The sequence below is a fragment of the Beta vulgaris genome, chromosome 3 (genome assembly GCF_026745355.1).
Source record: "Beta vulgaris subsp. vulgaris cultivar EL10 chromosome 3, EL10.2, whole genome shotgun sequence".
NCBI classification, from domain to species: domain Eukaryota; kingdom Viridiplantae; phylum Streptophyta; class Magnoliopsida; order Caryophyllales; family Amaranthaceae; genus Beta; species Beta vulgaris.
In genome coordinates, this window is record NC_079204.1 from 19,387,572 (window position 1) to 19,405,734 (window position 18,163).

The window sequence follows — 18,163 nt, forward strand, 5'->3', positions numbered from 1 at the left end:
ACAACTTGATTTTCCTTGGTATCTGTAGGAACAGTAAGTGGGAAGATCTTTAGGAAACGGAGAGAGTATTAAAGTTTTGAATGATAAAAAAGTTAACACAGATTTTTAGAATAGGCTGTCTAATTTTTACATAAAATTAGACGAATTCAATACTGAATTTTTCTATCAAACCCATTTCATAATTAATTTTTCAAAGTTTGATTTTAAATAAACAACCTTAGAATATTATACTATGTAAGATGAGTATAAGTTTCTACATAGTCTAAATTTTTTATTTTTAGTACCATTGACGATTATTATCTCGAAATATGTTTCAAAATAAGAGAGTTTTGTCATAGAGTTGTTAGCCTAATACAATATAAATTTTTAGATGTTACATAATGAATAATTTATACAACCTATAAAGTAATATGAATTATAACAAGAGAACAACTATAAGAAATATGCATCATTGTATGAATAAGAGTATCGACTATTATTGCTTAGTTCCATTATACTATTGGAGCTAGCCAATAATAACAAAATATTATAACAATAGTAGGATTATAATACAACTATATACTAATAAAAGGAGATCTTTGAAGTACTGTCTACGGAAGAAAAGGATTTTAACTTGCTTTGAGGTGCAATGATTTGTTGGAATAGTTGACTTTGCCTTGTATAATATTCTCCTCGCAAAACACAAACTCGATTAGAAAAATTTAATTGTAGATCAACATGTCGATGACCATTATATTCAATAGTTTAATTTGCTGGAGACTGGACATGAGGTTTACCAGAAAAAGGCAAGTAATGTCTACATAATGCACATAAACACTTCCAGGAAATACACCAAACAAAAGAAGAAGATGGAAGTTATTAACACCAAGCTGCAGTTGTTCAATGTAGCGCTGCTCGTTATAGCGACATTTATAGCAGCAATAATAACAAAATGGGCCTTCAAAACTCCCATCAAAAGCAGCAAACACCTACCACCACCCGTGGTGAAAGGGCGGCTGCCGCTTATTGGGGGTTTGCTTCGCTTCGTAACGAACCCCACCAAGATGCTAACGGAGGAGTATGAAAATCTTGGTAGTGTATTTACTTTGAATGTGTTTAACAAGAATTTCACATTCTTGCTTGAACCTGACGTAATTGGGCATTTCTTCAACGCGCCAGAGCGCGAGCTCAGTGAGCGCGAGGTGAATGGCTTCACCGTGCCGATCTTTGGACCTGGAGTTATGTACGACGTCGATCACGATATCCGCCAGGAGCAGTTTCGCTTCTTCAAGGAGGCCTTACGCATCAACAAACTCAAAGGTTTTGTTGATATTATGCACCAGGAAGTTCAGGTCTCGTCACTATCTTTTCTACTCATTTCTAATTATTATTACGTGTTCCATTTTTTTTTTTTGGGGGCAAACGCTACCTTCAGCCCTAACTAGTAGGGATGTAAATAGATCGAGTTTGGATCGGATGGAACTCCACCCACATTAGGGGTGTTAACGAGTCGCACCGAGACCGAACATATTCAGGATCGGCTCAGCTTGAAAATGGTTCAGATTGAGCTTGGCACGAGCTCGAAGCTTGTTGAGTCCAATAATTTAGGCTAAGCTCGAAAGGACCGAAGCCAAGTTCGACTCGAAAGTTGGCTCGATAACTTGATATTTTAAATATTAAAAAAATATTCAACTTAATTTATTTATTAGATCTTTAATTAATAGGCTAGGCCCAACATCCATATTGTATGGGTATGACCCAAGTTTGCTAGCGGACATTACCTATTGGCCGGGAGCAAACCAAAGTGACGTGGGCTCGCAAAAGGGAAGCAAACCTTAATTCAGCCTTCGGGCCGAGACTGCCGTCACGGTCATAGAAAACGACAAAGCAAAGGGAATCTTCCCTCTGACAGATTAATCACAACAGTACAAGTGTCACAAGATTATACGCCCTGTTAGGTGAACAGTACGCCTATAAATAGCCATCCAGTACTATTCCTGCAGGTACATTCTCTCATACTAAAAATAGCCTCTCTCTCTCTCTAAGATCTCTCTCTCTCTAGAATTCTCTTAAGCATTTAGCTGACTTGAGCGTCGGAGGGGGTTTCCTCGAAACACCCCCGAGGGTAGCTCACGTTTGTCATTGTTGCAGATCCCTCACGGACATCCATCTCTTGTCGGACAACTCTCAAAGGGTCCGGCACCGTTTTCGATACCGAAACATTTCCTCGAAACACCCCCGAGGGTAGCTCACGTTTGTCATTGTTGCAGATCCGTCACGGACATCCATCTCTTGTCGGACAACTCTCAAAGGGTCCGGCACCGTTTTCGATACCGAAACAACTGGCGCTAGAAGGAGGGGACCTCACCCTTTCTAAGGTATCAGTCATGGAAGACACAAACAACGCTACCCATGGTCAGCCTGAGTTTAGCAAGGCCAGAATTCCTCGCACCAGTCATCACTGGGCGTTGGGAAACCCACAGTTCCACTACCGACACCGGAAACGAGGAGCAAACCCCAAACACCAACGTACCATTCAACTTGGCACAGCTAAGTCAATTCTCTCCGAGCAATTGCAAACTGTAGCATCATTTATCCAGATGCTGACAGGTAATCCTCAACAAAATGCTCCTCCCCAACCCTCTGGCGGTACCGTAAGCGACCACCGGCTATGGCTGGTAGGAACGCGGACGGAACCCCGCTTCGAAAAATGCAGTCCTTGGGAAAGAAGGGACGGGAATGGAGAAAAAAATAGACCGATCTGATTATGAGGAGGAAATTCTGGAAACTGAGGATATACTATTCTGAAGAAGAAACGCAGGGTCACTCCCGCCGTGAGTACAGTACCGTCGGTGCTAGTAACTATTCGGCTGGGGGTCACCTCTTGATCAAGCCTAAGCTCTTCCCCCTTCACTCCGGAGATATTAAATCATCCTATGACACGAATCAAGATGCCGTCCTCCAAGTATGATGGCACATCAGACCCTGATGACACGTCGCGGCCTACGAAGGACATATGTTCTTTACACTCAAGTTGATGCCATATGGTGTAAAGTCTTTCCCTCAACCTTGACGGGAATAGCTCAGACATGGTTCAAAAGCCTCAAGCCAGGTAGCGTCTCTAGCTTTTCTCTCTGTCATCCATGTTCAGTACGCACTTTGTAAGCAATAGGCGCCGTGAGCGCACCAATGGGGAGTTGCTATCAGTCAAACAAGGAGAAAATGATAGCCTGAGGGACTATATCGGCCGCTTCAATGTCGAGGCAGTTTCAATACCTCGACTACAGCAGGATGTCGCCGTTTTGGCCTTAATGACAGGACTCAAGGAGGGATCACCCTTCCGGAATTATCTGGGTCGAAAGTCGTATACAACCCTGGGTCCCGTCCTTGGCAAGGCCAATGACTATATAAGAGGGGAAGAATTTGACAAAGCTGTAGGCAACCGGGAGGCTGGAAAGAAGGATGACAAGAAGAAGGAGAAGGCCCGCGAGGCGGATCGGGGCCGAGAGGAGAGAGCAGGGTCAAACATGGTCAAAAGGGGAAATGACCGAGACAGGGAGAATGAAAGGTACGATCGCGATCGCAGAGATCGTGAAAAAAGTGGCCGGGAAGGAGGTGAACGCAAGGATAGGTTCGATGCATACACCCAACTCACCACTTCAAGAAGTCAAATTTTTCTGATGAATAAGGACAGTGATAAGTGGCAACGTCCGAGACAGATGTTCCACAAAAATCGTGACAAAAGTAAGTGGTGTGATTTCCATGGAGATCACGGCCACATAACTAGGATTGTCGGCACTTAAAAGATAACCTGGAGGATCTAATAAGAAGAGGTTATTTCAGTCAGTACAAGGCCCAAACAAAAGAGGGTGATCTTGTAAAGCCCGTGACTCGAAATGTTCAATCCCGGATCAGCGAGATTCACGTTATCAGTGGGGGTCCCATCCATGGAGGAAGTGTTAACGGCGCAAAGGCAAGTCTGACGGAATTCCGACATCATGTCAATTTCAATGCCAGTTTACCATGGAAGAGTCCGCCAGCAATGCCGGCGATGTCATTTACTCTGGAGGATGCAAAGCATGTGGTGTACCCTCATGATGATCCGCTGGTGGTAACGCTGAAAGTCTCAAACTGCCTGGTACATAGAATTTTGGTGGATGGGGGAAGCTCCGCAAATATTCTATACCTATCAACATTTGAAAAGCTCATGCTGAGCCGTGAGTACTTGAAGCCGGTCAGGTATCCCGTCATTGGATTCACAGGGGCATCATGTGTCAGAAGGGTTAATCTCACTCCCAGTACGTATTGGGGAGGATGAGTCAGCCAGAGACGTCATGACGAGTTTCTTGTGGTGGATGTTCCGGGAGCATACAATGCAATCATTGGACGCCCATTCATTCATGACGTCCAAGGTGTCGTCTCAACTTACCACCTGACCATGTTATATGTTTCCAATGACGGATCAACATCAAGATTGAAGGGCAATCAGGAGATGGCAAGATCATGCTACTTAACGACACTAAAGCAACCAGCCAGAGGGGTTCCCGGTAGAAAATCCGGAACCACCCTCAAGAAAGCAGAGGAGGGCTCAGAGAAGAGCTCAGGTTGAGGGAAGTGAAGGTAATGAAGAAGAGGAAGTAATCACTGTCCGGAAGAGTAAGGAAGTGCCGCTAGAAGAGTTGGAGTCCCGGCCAGAGGATGAGCCAGGCCACAGCCTGATGGAGAAACTAAATAAGAAGCATTGGCAGATGATCTGCTCGGTCGTCGCGGTAGGGATGGACATGGACCCAGAGGTCCGGGTAAACTGGTAACTCTCCTAGAGAAAATGCTGACATATTTGCATTCTCAGGCGGAGAGATGCTGGGAATAGACCCGGCCGTGATGGTCCATCATTTAAACGTCGACAGCGCAGTCCGACCGGTAAAGCAGAAAAAGAGAGCCTTCTCGGCCAAAAAGAATAAGGCCATCAAAGAGGAAGTAGAAAAGCTGATAGCGGCCGATTTTATCGAGCCATGTGATTACCCTGAATGGGTGGCAAATGTAGTCATGGTGAAGAAGGCCAACGGCCAATGGCGTATGTGCGTGGACTTTACAAACCTGAATAGGGCATGCCCTAAGGACTGTATCCTCTGCCAAGGATAGACAGCTAGTGGATTCACTAGCGGACATGCACTACTGAGTTTCATGGATGCCTTCTCAGGGTATCATCAAATAGTTTGTAAAGAGGACCGTAAGAAAACGGCATTCAATCACGGATGGGGTGTTTACAATTATAAGGCAATGCCTTTCGGCCTGAGAAACGCTGGGGCAACCTACCAGAAGTTAGTGGACAAGGTATTTGCGGCTCAGAAAGGGCGTAATATAGAAGTGTATGTGGACGATCTATTGTAAGAGTAAAACGGACCGAGAGCATCTGGCGGATCTGGAAGAAACATTCAAAACTTGAGAAAATACAGCATGAAATTGAACCAAAGAATGTGTCTTTGGCGTAAGAGCAGGAAAATTTCTTGGGTTTATGGTGAGCAAAAGAGGATTGATGCGAACCCGGACAAGGTTCAAGCAATTTTGAGCCTTCCAGAGCCCAAAGGGTCAAAGACATCCAAAAATTAACAGGAAGGATGGCCGCTTTGACAAGATTCATTTCGAAATCAGCTGATAAGGCCCTTCCGTTTTTCGCATTGCTCAGGGGGAATAAAAAGCTCGAATGGGGAGAAGAGCAGAGAAAGCTTTCTCGGCCGTCAAAGAACACCTCACAAGCTGCCAACATACAAGGCCAGAGGCTGGAGCACACTGCAATTGTACATCTCGGCCTCCCCAAAACGGTAGCGGCAGTGCTGATAACAGAAAGGAGAAAAGCAGCAGCACCCAATATACTTCGTCAGCCACATCCTTAACGGCCCTGAAAGCCGGTATCAGCAGATAGAGAAAATGGCATTAGCGGTTATTATAGCGGCTCGAAAGTTAAGGCCCTATTTTGACTGTCATCCATATAGGTGTTAACAAATCACCGTTGGAGAAAGCTCTGCAAAGGATGGACACCTCTGGGCGCTTATTGAAATGGGCTGTCGAATTGTCGGAATATGATATTCAGTACAAGCCGCGAACGGCCATAAAAGCCAAGCATGGCGGATTCATGACTGAGGCATATGAGGAGGTAGAGATAAAAGAAAAAGAATCATGGCTGCTAGAGGTAGATGGTTCTTCGGCCGCGAGCGGAGCTGGGGCCGGTATTGTGATAACCAGCCCAGAGGGAAACACCTTCGAGTACGCCATCAAATTTGCTTTCCCAGCCTCAAACAATGAATCAGAATATGAAGCAGCCATTGCTGGCTTAAGAATGTGCATTGCAGCAGGAGCTAAAAGCGTCCTCTTGAAAACGATCACAGTTGGTTAGCAGTCAGCTTAAGGGAGAATTTGAGGTCCGAGAGCCCAACATGGTCAAATATGTGGAGAAAGCCAAAGAAATAATAGCACAGCTGGAACAATTTGAAGTAGAAGCAATTCCAAGGGCTGAGAACATGAAGGCGGACTCCCTATCTAAACTAGCTAGCTCAGATTCATTCCAGGTAGAAGGAATGGTAACGGTTGACATCCTCAAAGAAAAGAGCATTGCCCAGAAAGTGGCCGTGATAAACAGCATTGACCAGCAAGGGGAATGGTTTACAGAGCTAGTGAAGTACAAGCAGACAGGAATACTCCCAGCGGATCCCATGGCCGCCAAGAAGTTGCAGAAACAAGCAAATTGGTACGTGATATACCAGACGAGTTATACAAAAAATCGTTTAGCCTGCCGCTGCTAAAGTGCGCAACATCTGCTGAGGCCGTGAAAATAATGGAAGAAATCCACGAAGGTGTTTGTGGAAACCACATTGGAGGTAAAGCATTGGCTTTAAAGGCACTTAGAGCTGGATTTTACTGGCCCAGCATGTTGGCCGACGCGCAAAGTTATGTGAAAAAATGTGATAAGTGCCAGAAGTTTGCACCAGTGATAAACAGGCCCGCCAACGACTTGCAGCCCATCCTATGTCCGATACCGTTTGCACAGTGGGGAATGGATATCTTGGGACCGTTCACTACTGCGACGGGAGGTAGGCGTTTCTTGATTGTGGGTATTGATTACTTTACGAAGTGGATCGAAGCAGACCGACAGCAAAGATAAAGGCCAACAAGTAAAAAAGTTCATCTGGCAGAACATCATGACTAGGTTCGGTATCCCGGCTGCGATCGTGTTTGACCACGGAGTTCAGTTTGACTGCAGACCCATTCAGGCTTTCCTCTCGGATTTCCGCGTGAAATTTGCATATTCAGCAGTGTGCCATCCCGAGAGTAACGGTCAGGCAGAGGCCGCTAATAAGCAAATTTTGAACGCCTTGAAAAAGAAGCTCGATGAGTTTAAGGGAAAGTGGGCTGAGATGGTACCGGCTGTTCTATGGGCAAATAGGACAACTGAAAAAGAAGCGACGGGAGAAAGCCCTTTCAAGCTGGCCTTTGGTGCAGAGGCAGTGCTGTCAGTAGAAGTAGGCCTGCCCACCTACCGGATAAAACATCAAGCCCTGGAAAGGAATGATCAAGCATTAAGGGAGGATCTGGGTTTCTTGCCGGAAATAAGGCTAAAGGCGGAGCTGAGAGCAGCTGTGTACAAGGACCGGATCCGCAAGGCCTACAACAAAAGGGTCATGGAAAGGCCGTTAGCTGAAGGTGAGATAGTTCTCCGAAGGACAGCCGCCACCGGAAAAGCTCATGCAGAGGGTAAATTAACTGCCAACTGGGAAGGCCCTATATATCCTAGCTCGAAAGATAGGTCCGGGATCCTTCATTCTCAAGGGAATGGATGGGAAAGAGCTGAAGAATGCTGGAATGCTGACGTCCTTAAAAAGTACTATGTGTAGTCCAAAAGAAATGTAATGGGCGGAGGGCCTTTGATGGCATTATACATAAATAAAACTCTGTTAGCATTCCGATATATTCTGTTTCTATTTGTCCATTACTCCCCATATTTTCGCTAAGTAAAGTGAACTAGTTGCTACAAGAGTTACCAGCCATATAACAGGCTAAATAAAGTTAATAGCCATATAACAGGCTAAATAAAGTTAATAGCCATATGACAGGTTAAGTACTCATGCCAGCCATATGACAGGCTAAGCAAGTGTTGCCAGCCACATGACAGGCTAAGTAGTAACCAGCCATATAACAGGCTAAGCAATTATGCAAAGCCATATGACAGGCAAAACAAATACTAACGGCCATATAATAGGCAAAATAAACGTTAGCAGCCAAATGACAGGCAAAATAAACAATAACAGCCACATGACAGGCTAAACAATTGTTGCAGGCCAAATGACAGTCAAAATAAAATGTTAAATAGCCATAGAATAAGCAAAGTAAACATTAACAGCATAATTGTGTAGCAGACACAGAAGTTCTAAATTAAATACAAGGAAAGTTCGTCTATCACAAGTGAATCATAAATTACTGGCTTGGCGGCCAACTACAAACAAAATTTGGCAGCCACTCAAAACAAGGCATTTATAGATTCAGTAGCAAAAGTTAAAGAAAAGTTTACATGCCATTTAAAAGGCTGACAACTAAGACTATTACAAGCTGTTGGATGCTACAGAAGAGGTTGAAGATGACCGCCAAAGTCTTCAGGAAGGGGGCGCTTCATCTTCAGCGGTAGGCAGGACGTTGGCGATTATCTCCTCAGAGCATATGTAAGGTTCGTCCGCTAAAGGTTGCCGGTGGACCCCTTCGCCAAAAGCGACCTCCATCTGCTCCCAGTCGAAGTCAGGATGGGAATGGCAGACACACCTCTTAGCGGCCACCCATCTGCCATCGTACCGCTCGCCAAGGAGTCCAATAAACTCCTCAGACCTCTTGAAATCAACCAAGGCAGCTTGCGGGGCTTCAGCAGTAGCGGCCTCCACAGCAGCTTTCGTCTCTTCCTTGGAAGTTTGGAGAGCAGTTTCCAAGTTAGAGCACTTCAGCTGAAGGTCCTCCAGATCTTTGGCCTTCTACCGCAGCTCCTCCATCTCCTTGTCGGCCTCAATCCTAGCCTTCTTCTCGGACTCAAGGCTGGCCTCCAGTTGAGCAACCTGAAGAGAAAGACTCTTCTTGTCGGCCTCCAAGTCTTTGATGACCCCACCAGCGCTCTCAGCCACGCGCTGGTACTCCAGATACTGAGCTATAAGCTCAACAGCAGAGTTCCCGGCCTAGAAACATAACAGGGAAGAGGGGGTTAAAAAAAATTAAAAAAAAAAAAAAAGAAGGAAGAGGAAAGAATGAACTTACCACAACAAGGTCATGAGCCAATTGAGCAGCGGGCGCGACCAGCTTGTCGGCGGGACGATCAAAGGGCAGCTGAAGCCCCTTCAAAAGACGATACCCCAGAGTACCGCCATTAACAGGGATATCAGCAAAGATGGACTCATCCTCCCTCACATCCAGAGCCGGCCTGAAAGCCTGGCCGGCAGTAGAAGGAGGATGAGAAAGGGCAGCCTTGACAGAGGCGCAAAGAGGGACAATGTTGGTCTCTATCCACTCCTGCACCCGGCAAAACATTCCCGGACCAAGGTCCGAGAGGAAAGTTGGCCTGCTGAGCATCTCGTACACCCTTTGGCGGGTAGAGCAGCTAGAACCAACAGCAGCATCCTTGCTGCGAGCCAAAGAACCAGAAGACCGCTGAATCTCCGGGGCCGGTTCTCGTACAGGCGAAAGAGAGAGCCCCTGATTATCATTTACGGCCAAGTCCATAGAGTCAACTTCTACGGACTGGCGTTTGTTAGGGGCCTCAACCTCAGGCTCCCTTGGACGCCGGCGAGAAGTGCTACCGCCACCCCTATTTATGGGGACTTGGATGGTGGAGCGAGAAGGAGTCGACTCCCCACGGCCAGGATCGCGACCCTGAGTCCTCCCAGCGCGACGAGCCGTCCTCCCAGCCCGGCTTCCGCGACCGGGATTCCTATCAGTCCCTCGTGGGCCGCCAGTAAGCCCATGGATGGTGTCATAATCAATGAGAGGCTCGTCAGGATTCTGGGCCATGGGCGTAGCTTATCGTCCAAAACCAGCTCTTCTAAATCCAAGCTGACGTCCCCTGAAAGCAAATCACACAAAGCAGTTCATACGTTAGTACGGCAAGAAAAGTTTAACACATAAGCAAAAAAATCCAAAAAGATCGTGTCGGACCAGAATTTACTTTACACACCTTCTGGATGAGTCCGGCACAGGAAGACAGCAGACAAAGGCTCATTCCCAAGGATGTACTTGACGTGAGGAAGCCAAGTACGGGGAATCCTCGTCTCAGCCTCGTCCCCCTCAAGGACCACGTCCACAGAGTCAAAGTACTCGAAGGCCTTGGCCTCCGTCAAGTCATACTTAGTGACGTCTTCCATCCTGGGATATGGTTTGGTGAAGTGGCGGCGGAGAGGAAAGTTATCCGGAACCTTCAGCCAATAGAAAGCTCCCTGCCAGCTCTTAAGCCCACTCATCTTCGGATAAACCGTCATTTTATCCGCGGCCGTCATCAAAGACCACCAACCCTTCTCGGTAGAGCCATTCCGTCTCAGCCAATGTAACCGCCGGAATAGATTCAAAGTCTCGGTAAAGCCCAGATAACGGCGAACCCAGACATAAGCAACTATGTTCCTAACGGCCAGAGGCGTTAGCTGGGCAAGGCAGACATTGAAGGCTTGCAGAATCTTAGCCAGTACCGGGTCCAGTGGAAACCGCAACCCATATTCTAAGTGGTGAGCATAAATGGCGACGTGACCGGCAGGGCAATCTAGCACTTTCGCCCCCTCGGCTGGAACTACTAAACTATACTCAGACGGAAAGCCGTATAATTTCCTAGCAACCTCACAGTAATTCAGCTCCAAGGCTGCCGCCCGCCAATTCTTGCAAATGACGGTCTTCTTAGGGCCGTCACTACAGTCCAAAGGTAGCCACCTCCCAGAATGGAGGACATCAGTCCGGGCCGGGATCACCTCGGGCCGCGGAGAGGAAGGCATGGCAGAATTTTCACCAACGTCAAATTGACGGGGACGGGAGTCATGGTCACGGCCAGAAGAGGAAGGAGCATCAGTCTCCATGCTAGCAATAGAGTCGCTATCAGAACCTAAATTGACAACAGGAGGATGAGAGGGATGAGAAGGAGTTGGATCTCGGGCAAGACGGTCAAAGACACTAGGATCGGTCACGACCCCGGTGTCAGCTAGGCTCTCTAACCAGGCATGCTCTCTCAAAGGTTGAACATCCAGGCCAGGGACGGCATCAAGGGGAGGATGTCTAAGGGTCCTACGGGCCAGAATCTGATGTCTCAGTTCTTTAAGTGTCTGATTATCACCACTCATCCTAGCGGTCAGAAATTGAGCGGTCGGGTTGGTTAATTCAGGAGAAGAACGGTCGTTTAAAAACTTAGACCTAAGCTCTCTATCCCGGTCAGAAGTCAGAGGGAGATCAGCTAAAAGGCGAGTCCTCCCATCTGGGGGGCTAGAGTCCGACGAACTGGGTTCGACATGAAGGGAAGGGGATGAAGGTTCACTTTCAGTAACCAGATTAGTGCCTAGAGAGTTTTGACTGTCTGACTGGTCCGACATGATCTCAAGGAAGAAAATAAAAACAAAAAAATGAAAAGAAAAACTAAAGGAGGAGAAGGGGTACCTGAACAAGAGACACACCGAAAGCTAAGAACCCCGAGAAAAAACGCCCCAGAAAATGCTTCTCAAGCAAAAGTTCGCCGGAGAAAATGTCGCAACAGTGCTGATAAAACTCTCAGGGAGCAAACCCAAAAACGGAGCCAAAAGGTGATCTTTTTTCGGAAATTGTGAAGAGAACGAGGAAAAGTAGCAAGCTTTGGTAATTTCGAGGCGAAAGAAGCAATCTGGCACCAGGAAACAGCGAGTTCAAAGTTTGCAAGAAAATGGAGAAAACCAGAGAAAAGTCTGAAGGAAGGAGAAGAAGTTGAGTAAAAGTAAGAAGAAAAAGGGATTTCGCTTTTAAATATCGAAATAAGGGGCCAGGATTAAAACCGTATCAACTGCCTCTACGGATTCGTGATAAATGTCGCTTGCGCAACATACCCTAAAGTCCAAAAAGGAAAAAACGAGCGGGATTCCAGAGTTAAGTAATGATTACACTTTTTCAAAAACCAACGACTCACCCCAGATTGACACGTGGAAATAAGAAAAAAAAAAAAACCAACCAGCAGAGGAGCCCTATTTCATCCACGTCAACAAGTTAGAACATCCATGACGGTCACGACCGTCAAAGATGCTGGGGGGCTAGTTGTATGGGTATGACCCAAGTTTGCTAGCGGACATTACCTATTGGCCGGGAGCAAACCAAAGTGACGTGGGCTCGCAAAAGGGAAGCAAACCCTAATTCAGCCTTCGGGCCGAGAGTGTCGTCACGGTCATAGAAAACGACAAAGCAAAGGGAATCTTCCCTCTGACAGATTAATCACAACAGTACAAGTGTCACAAGATTACACGCCCTGTTAGGTGAATAGTACGCCTATAAATAGCCATCCAGTACTATTCCTGCAGGTACATTCTCTCATACTAAAAATAGCCTCTCTCTCTCTCTCTCTAAGATCTCTCTCTCTCTAGAATTCTCTTAAGCGTTTAGCTGACTTGAGCGTCGGAGGGGGTTTCCTCGAAACACCCCCGAGGGTAGCTCATGTTTGTCATTGTTGCAGATCCCTCACGGACATCCATTTCTTGTCGGACAACTCTCAAAGGGTCCGGCACCGTTTTCGATACCGAAACACATATAATTTCTCCCTCTATACTCAGCTCTTTAATAGAGCAGCTCCCGCACTTTTACTCCCTTGTCGATGTGGATCTAGTCCCAACTAATCCCGTATCACTCTTACTGCACGTGTTGCACCGAAAAAATGGGATATGCAATGTGGGATCTAATTCCAACTAATCCCGTAGAACGCTTACTGCATGTGTTGCACCGAAAAAATGAGATAGGTAGTACATAGGTATTTGCTGCCAGGTGTAGGCATTTGCTACTAGGTTACACTACTTTTTTCATTATGTGTTATATAAATGTATATATATAAAAAAAAAAAAACATTTTGATTGCATTAGAGAGAAGATGAAAAATTTGGTATAAGTTGCAGTCCAATATATACAAATGCAACATTAGAAAATAGTCCACTATACAAATACATGCTTTTTAATAGTGGATTTTATAGGAAAAATAAGGTTATCTATTTTCTCTATCAATGTGGGACAATATTATTTACCTACAACCTATCTAAAATATTTTCGAGCTTGCTCACTAATTTTCGAGCCGAACTTATGGAGGCTCAAGCTCGGCTTGTTAAGGTCTCGAGCTGATCCCAAACTCGAGTCGAGCCCTCTCGAGCCGACCTTTAATCGACCTTTGATCGAGTCAAGCTCGAATAGTTTGCGAGCAACCCAGACTCATTAACACCCATAAGTCCCACATCTATCACCTGCTTACATTCGTCTGTCTTGATGTGCCACCCGCTTCAACCATCTATCACTTATCACTTCATCCGTCACCTGCTTTTCATCCGTTTATTTCGAGTTTAAATCCGTTTTTTAAATCGGCTGAATCGGGTTATTGGATATCCATTAAAAATTGCCACCCCTAACCCTAAGGGCTACTTTTAAGCATTTAATAGCATCCCAAATTCGATTAAAGTTTACTTCTTTCATTTTAAAATACAAGACACCTACAATATTCGAGGCGAACTTTCATCGTTATTTACATTTAGTTCATGCTGATAATAATTAACAAAAACAATATAATATATCATACTCCCTCCGTCCTATAATATAGTGTTTGTTTCGTTTTTTGGATCAAACTTTAAAATATTTGACCAAATATTGTGAAATTTGTAAAAAAAAAAAACATATTCACGTGAGATCTTGTTATATTCGTCTCAATGTCTACTTTCATAATATCAACTTTTTGGGTATTTCTACGTTATACCCTTGTGTTTCTTCAGTTTCTACGTTGTGTCCTATTATTCTAAAGTTCCACACAATGCCCCACGACTTAATTCTTTTTAGTGCACAATACCCCTGCATAAATTCAGACGTCATTAATATCATTGACTTTTTGTAATTAGTGACATTAATTTAATTAATTTTCACATCGTTTAACTCTTATAAGGAGTAGTTATATGTTAGATTTGTTCTATTAAATAACAAAAATTAAATAAAACAAATGATGGATATCTGGCGATAGGGGCATTATGCATTAACAAGGTAACTTTAGGGGCACTGTGTGGAATTTTGAAAATATTATGGTACAACGTAGAAATTGAAGAAACATGAGGGTATAACGTAGAAAAACTCATTTTCTTTATCAATATAAAATCGAAAATATCAAAGATGAAAGGTATGTATTGGAGATCGTGCAAAAAGAATTAAGTACTATATTATTGGAGGAACGGAGTAGTATTTTTCAAGACAAATCTAGTAGTATAGTTGTTATAATTTAATTTGTCATATTATAAGAAACTTTTACGGTTTTTTCATCATATACCCTTGAAATTTTTTTATTCACTGGATACCCCAGCTTCTTTCAAAATTCATCATATACCCCTAATTTTCTTGAAAATACATCAAATTACCCCTAATTTTTTGTTTTAAACCCTAATTAACTCATAACCCTAACCCTAACTCTAACCCCTAACAACCAGCCAACCACACCACCTTCCCCCCAAACCCAACCCCGATAGCTCCCCCACACCCGCATCCCTTCCCCACTCCCGCCGCCGCCCCACGCAACCCCTCCAACATCTCGAACCTCGTTTCTACCCCCACCTCTGACATCAATTCTCTATCCTCCTCCAAACTCTCTCGCTTTGATTTAGCCGGATGAGTCCGACCTTCAAATTCTTCTCTTCTTACGCGCAATGCTATTCCAATTGACGTCGACAGATTGTACATGTCTATTAATCGGGTCACTGTCTCGTTTGCCTCGCACAATGGGGGTATCATCGACGATTTCGGCGAGATTTGAAGGGGATGATGGGGGGAGGGTGCTGCGGGATTCAAGGGGGGGCTGCAGGATTTGAATGCAGTGGGGGAAGGCTGCGGGGTAGAACGAGGGTTGCGGGGGAGGGGTGGTGGGTGGGGGTGGGAGTCAGGTGGTGGTGGTTTTATGTTGGTAGGTTAGGAAGAGAGAAGTAGGGTTAATTGAAGTTACTTAGGATTTTAGGATTAATGACTAACGGTTTTAACCGCCATTAGTCATTAAGGACATTCTGATGTATTTTCAAGAAAGTCCAGGATATATGGTGAATTTTGAAAAAAAATTAGGATATTTGGTGACTACAAAAATTTGTCAAAATTATATAGTGAAAAACCGAAATTTTTATGGTCAAAGTAAATTCTCGTAAAGCATGCGTGTCGTAGTCTAGTTACTCCACCATATGACTACTTATGGGAGCAGTAATATATCTAATAAATAAAAAGGGGCCACTAACTACTGCTCATTTCTTAGCCTAAGAAAATCAAAAACACATGCTGATTGCTTTAAGTGTATCCAAGTTCTGTCTTGAGGTAATAAGAAACCATTACATCGAACTAACAGCTTGAGATTACATATCATGACTTTTTTTTTTTTTGCCGAGTCTTCATCTTCCATCTGAGTTGGTTGGGACCTTTGAAGCAGTTCCGTTAATGATTAATGTTTTTTATTAGTGTCAAAAGTACTAGTAGCAATCCTACAGATGAGCATTTTGTTATTGCTCTATGTTGTTCTACTACTACACTTAGTAGGTTTAGTATTGTATCTTACAATAGCCTATTCTCATTTTAATTGCATCATTCGTGTTTTAGTTGTACCCAAATTATAAGTGACGAGGGAGGTATAAATTTTATCATACAATCGGGTGTACCATGAGTATGGTATACTCAAAACTATTTTTTTTTTGCTAATTGCTTGTTTGAAATAATCCAAATGAGCAAATGTACTAATAAAAGTTCCAAATGAGCATATGAGCAAAAATTAGTTGAAGAATACCATGTACATAGTACACCTGGGTGTATGATGAATGAACTTCGTAGAAGGTATAAGGAAATTTCATGATGTATTTAGGGCAAAATACAATTTATATACAAGAGGATATTTATCATTCTAGCTAAATTATTTTATCCAGGAAATAAATATCTTATTGCAAGTTTTTTTTGTTGTTTGAAGAACACAACTAATTTATAACAAAACTTGTGATTTTTTCAGTGTTTCTTGTTAGTTGGCAATGCTGGTAAACTAAAATCACACTAATAACTATTTGTAAAGAAAAATTCATTCCCATAGCCATAATTTTTTATATTTTTCATTTTCATGTGTCGTCTCACATTCATTTTACACTTTCATCTTGAAAAAAGGCTCACTAATATGTAATCCATCTATCTACTTCGCTCATTAATGTTTAATGCATCTATGTACACCTACTAAAATGTTGTGTTACGGTTACCCGCACTATCTCTCTATCATCTAATTATAAGAACACACCCTATGTATTATCTCTATACATAAATAAATGTGTGGCTAGCTTGATAAGTATAAAAACTAATGTGATATTTACATACTGATACTTCATTTTATAGGACTTCTTTTCCAAGTGGGGAGATAACGGAGAGGTTGATTTGAAAGCTGAGCTAGAGCATCTGGTGCTTATAATAGCAAGCAGATGCTTCATTGGTCAGGAAGTCCGTGATAGTCTGGTTGATAATATAGACACTCTACTCAATGATATAAACAGTGTGTGGATACCTATAACTATGATCTTCCCTTATCTCCCTGTACCAATTCATCGTCGTCGCGATAAAGCCCGAAAGAAACTCGGTGATCTCTTATCAAACATCATGAAATCTCGTAAATCGTTTGGAAGATTTGAGAATGACATGTTGCAGACCCTGCTTGAGTGCAAGTACAAAGATGGTCGTGCAACAACCGTGAAAGAGATCACAGGTCTTCTCATTACTGCTATATATGGAAGCCGACGTCCAAGTGTGGCTATATCTACCATGACAGGAGCTAATCTTCTCCATCATAATAAGAAATACTGGATTGCTGCTTTGGAAGAGCAAACAAGTATAATGAAGAAGCATGGAAATACAATAGATTATGATGTTTTGTCAGAAATGCAAGTATTATATCGCTGTGTCAAGGAAACGTTGAGGTTGCACCCTCCGATATCATTGCTACTGCGCAAATCTCATGCCGATTTCGACGTGATTACTCGACAGGGTAAAAAGTTTGGCATTCCAAGAGATCATATGATTTTCACCTCAGCAGCTATCACGAATCGTCTGCCGTATATTTACAAGGATCCAAATAATTATGATCCTGAAAGGTTTACGCTCGGAAGAGATGAGGATAAGTTAGCAGGTCCGTTGTCTTTTATATCTTTCGGAGGAGGACGACATAGCTGTCTTAACGAGCCCTTTGCATACTTAGAGATGAAGACTATATGGAGCTATCTTCTTAGGAACTTTGAGCTCGAGTTGATTTCTCCATTCCCAGAGACCGAATACAATGACATAGTTTCGGATGTTAAAGGAAAGGTGATCGTGCGTTACAATCGTCGAAATCTTGTAATTGATTGAAACTTGGGAATCCCTGTCCAAGTCTCCAAGATGCTCAATCATGAATGCTTATTTATATATGTTTGATTGTACTCTGAAATTGTCATGCCATGTAATGCTATGTCATTGTTATTGTTCCGGTATGGGACAAATCACAGGGTCTCGAACCGTTAAGTCCTTGTATTCAAGCCGGTTTGCATTCCTGCAAAAGAGAATAAGTAAGCTAGCCTCGGGGGTTGATCCGAGGAACGCCCCTCCGATGCCTAAGTCAGTATTAGGTTAAAAGCCGGTAGCTCTCAAGTATAGTGTATTGGGATTCGTGTACGTCCCTTATGACTCAGATCAACGGAGTATTTATAGGGACTTGATTAAGCCCATCTCTTTGTTGGGCCCGGTATTTACGGGAGAGATCCCGAAGAATATTCCCTTAGGATATATTCTTTTTTTACTGAAATTATATCTTTTTAGGCCCGTAGGCACTGGAGATATAAACTGGATCTTAGCCCAGGCTCGTAAGCCCAAAAGCTATTAGACCGGTATCAATTGAACCGGTATGGAACTTAGTCAGCCCCATACAACTAGCCCCCAAGCCGGTATGACTAGCATAG

General features: G+C 43.8%; 1 protein-coding gene across 1 annotated transcript; it reads left to right on the plus strand.

Annotated features, from left to right (window-relative positions):
- The first annotated feature begins 708 nt into the window (after positions 1–708).
- Positions 709–17,634, plus strand: LOC125496005 (obtusifoliol 14-alpha demethylase-like). The gene is made up of 2 exons (XM_048641243.2): positions 709–1,331; positions 16,575–17,634. Exons 1-2 carry the CDS (start codon positions 804–806, stop codon positions 17,574–17,576), a joined length of 1,530 nt encoding a protein of 509 aa, XP_048497200.1. The 5' UTR covers positions 709–803; the 3' UTR covers positions 17,577–17,634.
- The last annotated feature ends 529 nt before the right edge of the window (positions 17,635–18,163 follow it).